This window comes from Arvicanthis niloticus, chromosome 24 (assembly GCF_011762505.2).
Source record: "Arvicanthis niloticus isolate mArvNil1 chromosome 24, mArvNil1.pat.X, whole genome shotgun sequence".
NCBI classification, from domain to species: Eukaryota; Metazoa; Chordata; class Mammalia; order Rodentia; family Muridae; genus Arvicanthis; species Arvicanthis niloticus.
Window position 1 is genome coordinate 11,361,221 of NC_133432.1, and position 13,423 is coordinate 11,374,643.

Consider the following 13,423-nt stretch of genomic DNA (forward strand, 5'->3'; position numbering starts at 1 on the left):
TTAAGTGAAGTTTATGAGACAAACAAATCTGTAAGCAAAAAAAAAAAAAAAAAAAAAAAAAAAAAAAAAAAAAAAAAAAAAGCCTGTCAACATGGGAAATAAGTCCAGAGCCTTTTGGGTGAGGGACACTCAGCCTATATCACCATTTCTTATTCTATTTGGCTGTTCTTCCTCCTTTTATTTCCTTATTTGTTTCGCTGTGCTGAATCTTCAACCCAGAGCCTTGCGTGTGTGGAAGCAAACATGCAGCCACTGAGACACCTCCCCCAGGTAGTGTTTAAGTTATTTCAGTCTGGGCTGGAGAGATGGCTCAGCGGTTAAGAGCACCGACTGCTCTTCCAGAGGTCCTGACTTTGAATCCCAGCAACCACATGGTGGCTCACAACCATCTGTAATGGGATCTGATGCCCTCTTCTGGTGTGTCTGAAGGCAACTATGTTATACTCACACACAGATCATTTTGATCTATATGTAGTGATGCCTCCTGGGTGTGTGTGCACACATGAGCACACATGTGCACATGGAGGTCACAGGTTGACATTAGGTATCTTTCTAGATCATTCTCTGTCTTACTGATTGACACAGGTCTTCCAGACTTAGGAATCCGCCGGTCATTACCACCCTTAACACTGCAGTTACAAATATGTGCCACTTTTTCTAGCTTTTTATGTGTGAGCTAGGATCCGAACTCAGATCCTTGTGCTTATGCAGAAAGCCCTTTTCTGGCTGAGCCATCTCCCTAGCCCACTTTTGCAAATGTTTATTGTTGAGTACCTACTATGCGTCCTACGCTGTTACAGATGCCAAAGGTACATCAGCTCTCAGAGCCAAGCCAAACCTGTCCTCAGGGGCTCACAGACATGTGCCACAGGAGGTCAGATAAAGCAAAGGATTCTAGGGAAAAGTCACCGCACTGCTATGAGGGTTCCTGGAAGGGGGAGGCACTTGAAAAAGTCACACGCAAACAGACTTGAAGGACCCAAGAGTTGAGCCTAGCAGAAGAGTGGTCTGGATAAAGAGCACAGCATGTGCAAAGGTCCCGTGGCAGCTAAAGAGGGAAGATCCTGGGTTTGGTGTGTGGGATTCAAACAGGAAGGGGTCAAGGCTAAATCAGGCCATGGAGGGTCCAGACCTGTCTTATAGCTGACTCAGGAGGAGCTAGAGGATGAAGGGACTCTCTTGAGAATCTGTAATTAGGGTTTTTTGTTTGTTTGTTTGTTTGTTTGTTGTTTCCTTTTTTAGAGATAGGGTCTTGCTCTGTGGACCTGGCTGGCCTCAAAGTAGCTGCAATCCTTCTGCCTCTGCCTCCTGAGTGCAGGCGTTCCAGGTGCACTCTACCCCACCAGGCCTTCTGGTTTGCCTGTATACAGATAGCCACCTCATGCCTGGAATTGCACATGGCTGAAGGTCAGGCCCCAGTTCTTAAGGCACTGGCTTGTCTTCAGCTGTGGAGGACTGTGCTGCACACAGTCATTCCCTTCCCAGGCCTCAGAACTCCCGTCTGTTGCTGCCTGGGAAGATGTGTCTCGCCGGTTTGGACTCCTCTGCCATGCCGTGAACTGGGCCCTTCTGCCCGGCTCTGTCCCCGGCTAGGGTGGGGGAAGCGGGATGTTAGTTTGAGTTGTGTGCTGAGTGACAGCAGGGACACTTTCCCAGCTGTCCTTGCCCTTAGCCACAAACCCACAGGCTCTGGAAATATCCACTGCCCCCTCCCTCGGCCTCACGGTCCAGTGACTTCCCTTCCTACTTCTTCGTTCCAAGGCGTGGGTGGGGGAGGCCATCACTGACCTGTTTCCTGGGCAGGCGGCCTGGGGAAGGGGATGGTATGCCAATCCTGCACACATTTTCCGCCGCGGCTGCCTGTCCCCCGTGGCATCTTGCCCAGAATTGAGCCCAGCCATCACAAACTGGGCTTTGTGTCTGGAGACAAAGACCTCACTCTCATCCCTGCCTCACCTGTGCCCGAGCCCTGTCAGTCCTACCACAGCCCTGGCCTCAAGTGGTTTGTCTCCCTAGAATGGGAGACTGACCCCTGGCAGGGACAGGCCTGCCACTGGGTGTGGAGAAGGAGGTGTATAAGGCAAGACTAAGTTGATGAAGGTCAGGATACCATCCTAGGCACCTTGGGGACAGAGAAATAAAAGTCAATGGAACAGGGTCACAGGAACGCCGGGCTCTGGCTCCTGGTGGCTCCTACCTATCAAGTGTGTTTTGAGTCTCTGTGCCAAGGGTGGCGTGAATCAGACATTGTCCCTGACATTTAGGTGATAAGACTGGTGGGTAAATCACCACAAAACAAGCCACCAGGAAGCCAAGGTCATGATGTGTCTGATGGGCCGTGGAGAAGGACTTCACAGTCCTCCCTGACTTCCTACCTCTCTGCCTGGGCTTCCCAGGTTCTGGGTGCCAAGTGGCAAGAGCTGAAAGGCAGAAATGTCTTTTAAAAAACTAAAGAAAGGGGCTGGAGAGATGGCTCAGTGGTTAAGAGCACTGACTGCCCTTCCAGAGGTCCTGAGTTCAATTCCCAGCAACCGCATGGTGGCTCATAACCATCTGTAATGGGATCTGATGCCCTCTTCTGGTGTGTCTGAAGACAGCTATAGTGTACTCACATACATGAAAGGAAGAGAGAAAGAAAGGAAGGAAGAAAGAAAGAAAATCAAACAACAACAAAAAATTGAAGGAAACATGAATTAACTTTCGAATTTTTGTTTTTCTTTTTCAAACAGATTCTCAAGATGTGACCCAAGCTGGCCTCAAACCTATATAGTCTTTCTTTAAATAAAAATAGAAAATGTGTACACGCATTGGGTGTCTGCTTGTATTGTCCCCACCCCCCTTTTGAGATAGACTCACTCATTGACATTAGGATAGGGGTGTTCTGCTCAGAGTCTGTAGCTTCTCTGGGCCCTGGCGGAGTGTGTCACACACAAGGGTGAGATGCTGGTTTCAGCCAGGTCTGGGCAATGAGCCTACAAGGGCGGGCAGAACTCTGATCTTGGGATCTCTCTGCTTGGATTAAAAGAACAAAAAACAAAATCCAGATTCCCCCAGATCTGCCGTCTAGAACGGGAACTTCCTCCAGCTAGCTAGAATGTGGCATGCCCTGCATCCCTGGAATTGGGGGCTGGGGCTGGTCCTCTACTTGGACGCATCCTCAGGACCCAGCCTTGGTGTTAAGGCCACTGGGCTTTCCAGACTCCAGAGTGAGCTGGAATTCTTCATGATGGCCATGACACTTAGTGGGCACTTGCTGTATACACCCGGTGTGCTGAAGTCTCTGACATTTCCGCCATGTCCTCCTGCATTCAGTGAAATGGATGCTGTTAGCAGCTTCAACTCACACAGGAAGAAACAGAGACATGGAGGGATTAACTCACCTGCCTGAGAGCGCCCAGTGCTGGGATTTACTAAGAAGACCCCTTCCTTAGACCTTCAGCTAGAACTCTCCCCACCTAAGGCTTTATTTATTTAGAGGTGTGGCCCAGGCTGGCCTTGAGTTTACCAAATAGCCAAAGATGAAGTTGAGCTTCTAATCCTTCTGCCTCTGTCTTCCAAGGGTTGGTTTTTACAGCTGTGTGGCATTGTGGTGCTGGGGATGGAACACAGGGCTATGCACACACAAGCATGCTACCAACTGAGCAGCAACCCTCAGACCTTTATTTATTTATTTATTTATTTATTTATTTATTTATTTAAGAAAGGGGGGGTCTGCCTTTGTAGCTCAGGCTAGCCCAGATGCCTTTGTAGCTCAGGCTAGCCCAGACTTCATGCTCCTTCTGGACTAACCTCCTGTTCTGCCATTACAGGTGTGCACCGTCACACCCCAGCTTCACCTAAATGTCTACATGATGTCTGTAGCCATAGATGCTACACAGTGCAGAGAGCTAGCCTCTGCTAGCAAGGACTGTGTCTTTTCCCTTAAGAAGCTTGGGGGTGCGGGGGCTTCATAAGCACCTACTGTGTACTTGGAACAGCTGGAACAGCTGGCCCCATACTACCCATGTTAAGGGGACGTGATTGGGTCTCATGTGAAACTGATGGCTGCCAGGGCCTCTTCTTTCTGTCTTGGCTGGTAGCTCCCAGCAAGTCATACACTCTCTGCCCGTCTTTTCCCATTTGGGTCCTGCATAAGGGTTGTCTGAGAAGAATTCCAGCCTCCTGCCTGTTTTAGCCTGTTTCTTAGGAACAACAGGAAGTAGTCAGGGAGGGTCATGTAGACAAATTAGAGATTGTGGCCCCTGTGCCAGAGGACCTGGTATCAAGTGGGAGGGAGGTAACAGAGCAGGCTTCTTGGTGGCCTGGCTGGACCTGATAGATCTGTGGGTCTAGAATTGGGAAAGTTGGAAGGTGTTGCTTCCTGTTAACTTTGGAATGTGGAGTAATGATGGCTATGTGACCATTTGACCAGTATGTCATAGAATCTGGGGACTCCATCAGGGTCCCCAAGGACCTGGATGACTTGTCTGTCTGAGATCTCTATAACCCTAGGGGCAAAATATTCAGGCAGAGGTGTCTGCTCAGGTGTGTGTGTATGGTGGGGGAGTGTGTGTGTGTGTGCGTGCGTGCAAGGGAGCCACCCTTCTTCCTTCCTAGGGAAATGTGGAGTGACTGCTGCAGATGGTGGTAGGCGGGGTGGGAGTGGGGGTGAGGCTGCTACAGTTTTGGACTCAACCCTGGGTCACTCCTGGGTTTGCCTGCTGTGGCCTTCCCAGAAACCCACTGGGATAGAATTCCAGGGCACCAGCTCACTTCCATCTGGGCTGGGTGCTGGCTGGAAAGTGGGGGGGAGGGAGGGGGATTCAGACCACCAGGTGACTCCTGCTCCAGGGACCAGGCAGGTGCTCCTAGAGCTAGGCAGGTGCTCCAGGGGCTGGACAGGTGCTCCCAGAACTAGGCAGGTGCTCCCAGTCCTGCCAGTCTGGGCAGTGGCAGGTGACCTCATTCTGCACTGCCGTGGGTGCCCGGCCCTAAGTTGCCCTTGCCAGCCTTTCTGAACACTCTCCAGTTAGTTAAACCACAGACTCGGAGAGGAAGGTAGCTGTGCCAGCGCCTACCCTGGGACGAGCCTTCTGTTCACATGATCCCATTTAAGACTTGCAAAGGCACAAAGCATCTTGGGAACAGAGGAAAAAGGAAGAAGAGCTTTGCGTGGGGTGGAAGGGCCTCCTGAAAACCTCGCCAGGAGATGTGACATTTAAGACACACCTTGAAGAAGAAGAAGAAGAAGAAGAAGAAGAACAAAAAAACCCGACTACTCTGTGGCTGATTAGGGGTCCCCCACTGCTCTGAGGCCCGTGTGGGAGTATCTCATTTAATTCTTTCTAACCCCTGTGAATGAGACACGTGTCATGCTCACTGAACAGATGAGAAAACTGAACCAAGGTACAGAGAGGTTAAGTGACTGAGTCATCCACGACCAGCACGCATTACCAGTTCTACCAAATGGCAGAGTCAGAACTCAAACCCAGGGAGGAGTTCTGGCAAGTGACCCTCACCTCTCAGAACCCCAGCTTGTGTGTGTGTGCGTGTGTGTGTGTGTGTGTGTGTGTGTGTGTGTATCTGTTTGGTTTTTCGTTTTGTTGTTGTTTTGTTTTTAAATCCATAGATGGAGGGCACACATGGTGTACAGAGTTGCTGAGGGCTCGAAACTGAGATAATCCCCATGAAAGGCTCAAGCCGTGCCTGGCACACGGTTAAGTGTTCGAGGATTGCAGATGGCTCTTATCGTGTCGCCCGGGCGGTGTTATCTCCGCGCCTCCCCTCCCCCTGCGGCCGCGGCTTCCTCCCCCGCAGTGGCAGCCGGTGACGTGGGAGCCTCCGCTGGCACACTCCGGGTTTAATTGGAGCCGAAGAGACGATGCAAGGGGATGTTCGAGGTCCCTCCCTCCACTCGCATCAGACCCCCCCCCCCCCAGGGAGCGTGCGCCGCCTGCCGCCCAGAGAGAGTACTGTCCCGGGACCCCGAGGCTGGCGTTGGGGTGGCAGGTGGCGGAGGTGGGAGAGGTGTGGAGGTGCTAGGTTGAGAGCAGGCAGGAGACACCCCGGGTTCTTGGAGGGCCCAATAGCAGCTCAGTAACAGCCTACCGCCCTGCCTGACTGCTTGCGCCTCCCCTACCCCCACCCCCTAACCCATAGCGCCTGGGGGTCCCAGACTGAGTGTAGTGGTCTGGGGTGCCAGCAGGGGGCGCTCGCGTGGGGGCTCAGGGCGGGCGGGGCAGCTGTGGGGGGCGGGATCGGGAGGGACCTCCCGGGCTGCAGACGCCAGGCTCAGCCTGCCCAGATCGCAGCGCACAGCTACCTGTAGCTCTGGACGCATGTCCCCTTCCGGGACCCAGCCCTTCTCCCTCCTAGCCCTGCATCCAGCCCACTCGCACCCCAGACCCGGACCCGTGGGAACCCGCGGACAGCGTGCTTGGCCCGCAGCTGATGACATGTAGGGTCACCTCCTGGTCCAGCCTCGGAACCTCGGCAGACTGCTTGCCTGGAAAGTTTGGGACTGTACGCCATGGCCAAGAGCGGCTCGCTGAGTATCCGCGTGGTGGAGGGACGGGCGCTGCCCGCCAAGGACGTGTGAGTCCCTGGGTGCCCACTGGGGTGCGTAGAAGGGTTGTGGGGAGCCCTGACTAGGACCCACTGTTGGGGATCCGCCCTCCCTATTCTGTGGGAGGGGGTGCCCAGGCTTAGCAGGTACCGCACCCTGTTCCCCCCACGCCCCCGGAAGGAGGGTGTCTTTGTTCTAGGATGTCCCCAAGTGGGTCTTGCAGGACGGGTTAAGGGATCTCTGGACTGGGTACTCTTAGAGCCATCCCTTCCTTAGCTCCAGCAGGTGTTGGAGGTGGGGCTTCTCCGAGAGACAGAAGAGACTATCCAGAGACCAGGGGTAGAGCCCCTGAGGACTGTGGTCCAGATGGACCCCAAGATTTTTCATGCCTCAGGGGTGTTTAGGTTTGCAGAGCTTCACCGGGTGGCCCTCTAACCTGAAACCTCGGTTTTATACCTGCAAACCTAGGGTGGACTGTCTCAGATGCCCAACTGCTCTAAGAGACACTGGCATGTGCCACGTGTGATGGGGCTGGGGGCGCTGGGCTCCTCTGCCCCTGTCCTTGGCTCTGGTTCTGACCAGCAAGTGCTGACTCAGCACAATGGGCCTTGGGGGGGGGGCGGGTGGAGGGAACAGGTTCCCTCTCCTGCTTGGTCCAAAGCCAGAAGGGGCTCTGGAGGTGTCAGCACCCGAGACAGGTGTCAGGATCCTTAGGAGGAGGTGTGTTGAGTGACCTTGAACCTGCCTCTTGCTGGCCTTTGGTGTCCCATCTGGGTAGTGTAAAGCTGGAGGAGCGGCTGTTTGATCCTGTGTCCAGCTGGGGTTGGGGGTGGAGGACACTGGCTAGGAGGTCAGCTGTGGAAAGGTGAGCAGCCATGGGACCTGGAGACCTTCTTTGGGGGCAAAGTCCCAACTATCAGAGCTGCAGATTCTGCATCCGTCTTTGATTTTGAGGAACCTCCTTGACACCCCCCCGAAAACACTGAAGTTGTGCCAAGAGGGGAGCTGTTTAGAGTAGTTTTGGCACCCCATCTTTCTGATTAGCTACAACAAATAAACACACACCCGGAGTAAAAGCTTTGAGATACCTTCTTCAAGATGTCCCTGAGCCTCAGAGATTACAAAATCCAAGGGACAGGACGGGAGGTTTGGCAGTCGGTAGCTGGTGGAAGGACCTGTCTAGAAACAGGGCTCTTGCTTCACTGAACTCCAGCTGGTCCTCCAGTCTTGGGAGAGAGTTATAAGCTGGTGGCAGATGTCTCCACTGGGCTGGGACACAGGCTCAAGGGCTCCCTGCTCCTTCTGGAAAGGGTTTGGGTTCTTTTTGCATCTTGGCTCACCCCTCAGCCTCCAGTTTTCTGACCAAGGTAAGCTCTGGGGTGGACTGTGGTCCAGAGCAAGGCTAAAGAGGTATCACTTGTGGTCTGCTGGGCATGCAGCCTCAGTTTCTCTCATGGCCATCTCCCTTCTTTAAAAGGGATCCTCTCAGAGCAAGCTGGGGGTCCCTTGTCTGCGAGTGATTCATTAGCTGTGTTGTCTTCTAATTCCCTCTTCTAAAGCAGAGGGCTTAGACTCAGCCTGACCGTCGAGGTTGAAGTGGACGGCCAACCCTGTCAGTCATTAATGAGGGATTACGATGGGCAGGTATCATATTTAACACTTTCTATGGCCAACTGGTGTCTGTTTTACACATGAAGAAACTGAGAACCAGAGAGGCAGTTACGGTCATAAGATCACACAGCTAGGGTATAAACGCCAATGACTTTAATGTATGATCACCGGGTGGGCAAATAAAGATCGAGGGTTACATTTCCCATGCTTGACTCAGGCAGGGGCCATGGGAGAGGCCAAGAGTTTGGGAGAGGTCAGGGCCTGGGAGAGGCCAGCTCTGCCTGCCGCCCTGGCCCCTACCTGATAGGGGCCTGATAAGGCCGTGTGCGTCACGGCCCTGGAACAGATGTGTTGAACCTTGCTCCCTTGAGGGACCTGGGGTCTAGGTTGCCTGGGAGAGGCTGTATCTCCAAGCCTCCGTGCCAGCTGATCTCAGTCGGTTTGGGCCATGTCTGCTCTGGGGAGGCTGAAGAATGAGGTAGAGAAGCTTTGGAGGGAAACTGAGGGTCAGGAAAAGACCCAGCCAGCTAGCCAAGGCCCAAGTTGCAGCCAACCCCCTTGTTCCCTGTGGTTGGGTGTGTGGGTAGCAAAGAGAAGGCAGCCAGAGGAGCGGAAGGGACATGGTGAGACCTTGGCTGAAATCTTGTGGGTACCATCGGTCCCACCCATCTCCAGTGGATTGCTCTCTACTCATCCATTCACCCTGAACCTTCCCTGCAGGACCACCCCCGACTCATGGAGAAGTAGATACAGCTGGCACCCCAAGGAGGGGGTCACAGTTCAGGGATTGTAGGAAGGTAGAGACCGACAAATCACACAGATAACTCCATGCAAGATGATTTAGGTTCCGCGGGGCAGTATCTATCTATCTATCTATCTATCTATCTATCTATCTATCTATCTATCTATCTATCTATCTATCTGAGGCTTGCTCTCACTAGCTCTCACTATGTTGTCCAAGCTGGTCTTGAACTCCTGGATTCAGATAAACCTTATGATTTAGCCTCCCAGGAGCCGGGACTATGGGTATGGTCCCTCCCAAATAGCTTGGAGGGTCAGTTTAGACAGTGGTCCTGAGAGCCGGCCTTTGAGAGTGAGGTAATGGAGACCCAAGTAGACAGCCTGGGGTTTGCTGGTGACTTCTATTATAAAGGGGAGGTAGGTGGGGCTGGCTTTGCCAGGAAAATAGCACATGTCTTTTGGGATTTGGTTTTGTTTTGTTTTTTCCTACTGGGGATGGGACCCAGGGTTTGAACATACTAGGTATTCATTCTGCCATGGAGACAGACTCCAGCCCTACAGCCATCTCTGTAGGTTCGGGTTTGAGGTCCTGGACCCTGGTGTGTGTCTGCAGGTCCTTCCTGCTGAGGATGGGGATGGGGGGAGGAGGGGTGAAGGAGCAGAGCCTTTGGCTCAGAAGTTGACATTAGGATCTTGTCTGTGGTGGGGAGCTCAAGGTAACTTGTGATCGCTCTCCTCCACACCTCTTAACCCCTTCAGCCCTCTCTGAGGTGGACTGGAGTCACACAGTGACAAAGCAGCCCCAGAACTGGAAGGACCAGGCTTGTACTGCCTGTGGGCGGTGGGCGAGTGGCCTGAGCCATGGTGACATAACCTGTCGATGTTTCTCAAGGTTTTGCCTCTTTGTAGGACTTGCTGTGTGACCCAGGGTAGGCCCCCATCCCCTCTCTGGGCCTCAGCTTCACCAGGCCTAAGGTAGGGACTGGGGCTCCCACTACCTTCTTGATCTCCTTCTCCCACAGGTCTGGGAGCAGTGACCCCTATTGTCTGGTGAAAGTGGATGATGAGGTGGTGGCCAGGTATGTACATAGTCAGCAGGCAGCAGGGCATGGGGAGGGGGAGGGACCCAGGAAGGAGAACCAGTGCTTCCCAGGGAACAGAGAATGCAGCCCCTCCTGAGGGGGTGTGTCCTTCAGGCTTCAAGGGACTTCTTGTACCGTGGCCTCTTGGGTACACGACTGGGGCCGATGCTAACTGGCCAGTATCCTCTGTCTGGGGACCCATGATGTCACTGTAGCTCCCTGGGACTGACTCTGCCACCACCAGGCTGTGCCTCCCCAGAGGCTTGGGGGGTGGGGGGGCGGGCATTTCATGCTTGGCTGGCTCTGGGTCTCTGGGTGCTGCGGGTACCCGGGTGCCTGAGTGTGTTGTATTTGAACTAATGTTCAAGTGAGAATCTGTGTGTGTATGTGTGTGTGTGTGTGTGTGTGTGTGTGTGTGTGTGCGCGCGCGCGCGTGCACGCGTGCATGTGCATGTGTGCATACCAGCCTGTCCATCTGGGGTGGCACGGAGCTGGTGTGAAAGCTTCTGACCATATGTGAGCGCCATGTGGGTGTGCAGGCCCACAGTACTCCTGTGGGTACCAGAGTGGGGATGTGTGCATGTGCCTTCGTGGGCCCACAGGAGCAGGTGTGGATGCAAGGGAGGGTGTGTTGATGTCTGTGGGCGCTCAGTCTGGATGGGACACCATCTGAGCTGGGCTTCTGCCCCCGCAGGTGAAGGGCCAGCTCTCAGCCCCCGCAGACCTGAGGGGGTGGGTGGGCGGGTGGCTGAAGCCTTCGTTTCTATGGAGACGGCAGGATTCAGGATACTCCTGGCACTAGTTCTGGTCCAGATGGGCTGGGAGCTGGGGGTGGGGATCCCCCAGGGAAGGCTGACCCCTCCCATGGCTCCCTCTGTGTTTGCCCTATTATAAGATACTAACCCCCAAGCCTCAGACTGGCTTTCTTTATGCCTTCAGGCAGACATTCTCCCTTCTCTGGGCTGCAAGAAACCAATAGAAGAGAGCGAGCTTTGCACACTTGGGCTGTGCTGGGGTGTCACTGGGCAAAGTAAAGTGTTTATTCCCAGAAGCAGCCATGATAGGAGACCTGTCAGGGTGCTAGGCCTAGTTGTTTTACAAATGTATATGTGCCTGTCTGACTTTGGCTTAATCTTAGCATCCCCTGACTTTCTGGGCACTATGAAGCCCTGTGTTCTGTCTGTGACCAATGTTGGTTCCACAGTGACCTGGCTCTGCTCACACATGCCTGCCTCAGGGCCTTTACACATGCTGTTCCAGCCATCTGGGATACTTGTCTTCCTGGCCCAGTTCTCTTTTGCCTGACTGATTTGAGTGAGAAGCTCTCTCCTTTTCCCGGTCTCAGCCCCACCCCCCACCCAGGCATCACTGAACTCACCCCAATCACAGATGATGTCTGCAGTCTGGGTAGCAGGTGTGTATGTGGGGGGGCACAAATGAGTGATCCACTAGATATTGGTGACTTGTTCCAGACTTGTGTCTATCTGGGACACTGTATCTATATTTACAAACAGTTTCTGGATGTTTCTGAGGATGTGTGTGTGTGTGTGTGTTTATCTGTGTATGTGTGAGTGTAGTGTGATGCCCCATGTCTCTGGCTTCCTCTGCATGTCTGGGTGTGTTTCTCTGGTCGTGTGTATGGATCCATGGCTCTCTCTGTGTGTATTTCGGTCGACTTTGTGAACTTCTTTAGTTGAGGATGTGTGTGTGTGTGTGTGTGTGTGTGTGTGTGTGTGTGTGCGCGCGCGCGCATGCGCACGCACATGCATGTGCCTGCATGCATGCATACATGCACATTTTGGGTCCCTACAGCTATGCTGCATTTGTCTGCATCTCTGGTGTGTGTGCAGGTTGGGTCTGGGTGTGCTTCTCTAGGCTTATGGGTCTGAGTGCATCTTGCTCTCATTCCTGGGATGGAGGCATGTGTAGACTCTAGAGTGTGTGCGTGACTGTGTCTGTCCTGTGTGTATCCATAGCCGTATTTGTGGGGAATCCCCAGGTTGCCCACCCCAGGTTGCCCACCATATGAAGCCCTAGCCTAGCCCCCCTCTTGCAGGACAGCAACCATCTGGAGGAGCCTGAGCCCCTTTTGGGGGGAGGAGTACACTGTTCATCTTCCACTGGACTTCCACCACCTGGCCTTCTACGTGCTGGATGAGGACACTGTTGGGTGCGTGGTGGGTGGGTGGGTGGGGTATGCGGGTCCCAAGCCTGGATGCCAAGAGGAGGCGTGCTGCCTCTAACCCCTCAACCTGTCCCCACGGCTCCAGGGGATGGTGAGGGTCCTGGCCTGACCTTCTCCTACCGTCTTCCCACAGACATGATGACATCATTGGGAAAATCTCCTTGAGCAAAGAGGCGATCACAGCCGACCCTCGAGGTGAGCAGGGCGTGGCCCGCGGAAGAGGGAGAATGGCCTGACCCACAGGGTCCTTGCAAGGTTGGAGGGAGTAGGGCAGGGTTGGTGGGGGAACCTTATGCCTTTCATATGTGATTCGGTTCATTTATGTAATTCATTTTCATAGACCTGGGGTTCACACAGCAGAACCATGACACCTTTTTCAGTCTGGGACTCTGCTCCGTATCCTATGTAGTCAGCAACCTCGGTTTGGTCTATTTGTTTGTTGTTTTTGGTCTTTTTCTATGTAGCCCTAGATAACCTTCAAGTTGTGATCCCCTGCCTCAGTTTCCGTCACGCTGGTATTCCAGTGTAGAGCATCGTTCCTGGCTGAGGCCAGCCTCATGTTTTTCCAGACACTATATTGGCATGTTGGGGATGAACCCAGAGCCTAGCAAGTGCTTTGTCTCTAAGCCGAACCCCAGCCCTGGAGTGCTTTTTTTTTTTTTTTTTTTTAAACATACATAAGGAAAAACAGTAGCAGCACCCCCACCCTGATGCACTGTGAGAGCATGTTGACCCCCTCCTCTGAGGGAGGGACCGTTAGTCACTCATGGTTTTCCCATGACAATGGCCTACAGGGTTCAGTGACTTCTTCGAGGTCTCATGGGGTCACAAAGGTTTTGTGACAACCAGGACTTGGGACCAAGGTTGTTTGTGTCTACGATTTGAGCTCACCATGTCATACTGTGTGTGTGTGTGTGTGTGTGTGTGTGTGTGTGTGAGCATAGATTTGTCTCAGCCCATATGGTATCTTGTTATACTCTGTGTTTATGTGTGTGTGTGTCTGTGTGTATATGAGTGTGGATATGCATGTGTGTGTGTGTGTGTGTGTCTGTGTTAGCATAGGTTTTCTCAGCCCAGGCTGTACCCCATTACACTTGGTTTTCCCTGGTTGCCTTTCTTACCTCATCATGTATTTTTAAAATTTTGTTTATTTTTATTTTATGTGTGAGTGTTTTGCTGGCTTTTCTGTGAGCACCATACATGCAGTGCTTGCAGAGGCCAGAAGAGGGCGATAGAGCCCCTGGAGTTACAGATGGCTGT

At 53.2% G+C, this 13,423-nt stretch overlaps 1 protein-coding gene across 2 annotated transcripts in view; it reads left to right on the plus strand.

Moving 5' to 3' along the window:
• Positions 1 to 6,232: 6,232 nt before the first annotated feature.
• Positions 6,233 to 13,423, plus strand: part of Rasal1 (RAS protein activator like 1) — a 32,337-nt gene continuing 25,146 nt past the window's right edge. For both annotated transcript variants that reach the window (XM_076922643.1, XM_076922644.1), the window contains exons 1-4: positions 6,233 to 6,573; positions 9,919 to 9,975; positions 12,035 to 12,148; positions 12,297 to 12,358. In XM_076922643.1, the coding sequence (XP_076778758.1) occupies positions 6,509 to 6,573; positions 9,919 to 9,975; positions 12,035 to 12,148; positions 12,297 to 12,358 (298 nt within the window). In that variant the 5' untranslated portion in view covers positions 6,233 to 6,508. The remainder of the gene's footprint in view (positions 6,574 to 9,918; positions 9,976 to 12,034; positions 12,149 to 12,296; positions 12,359 to 13,423) is intronic.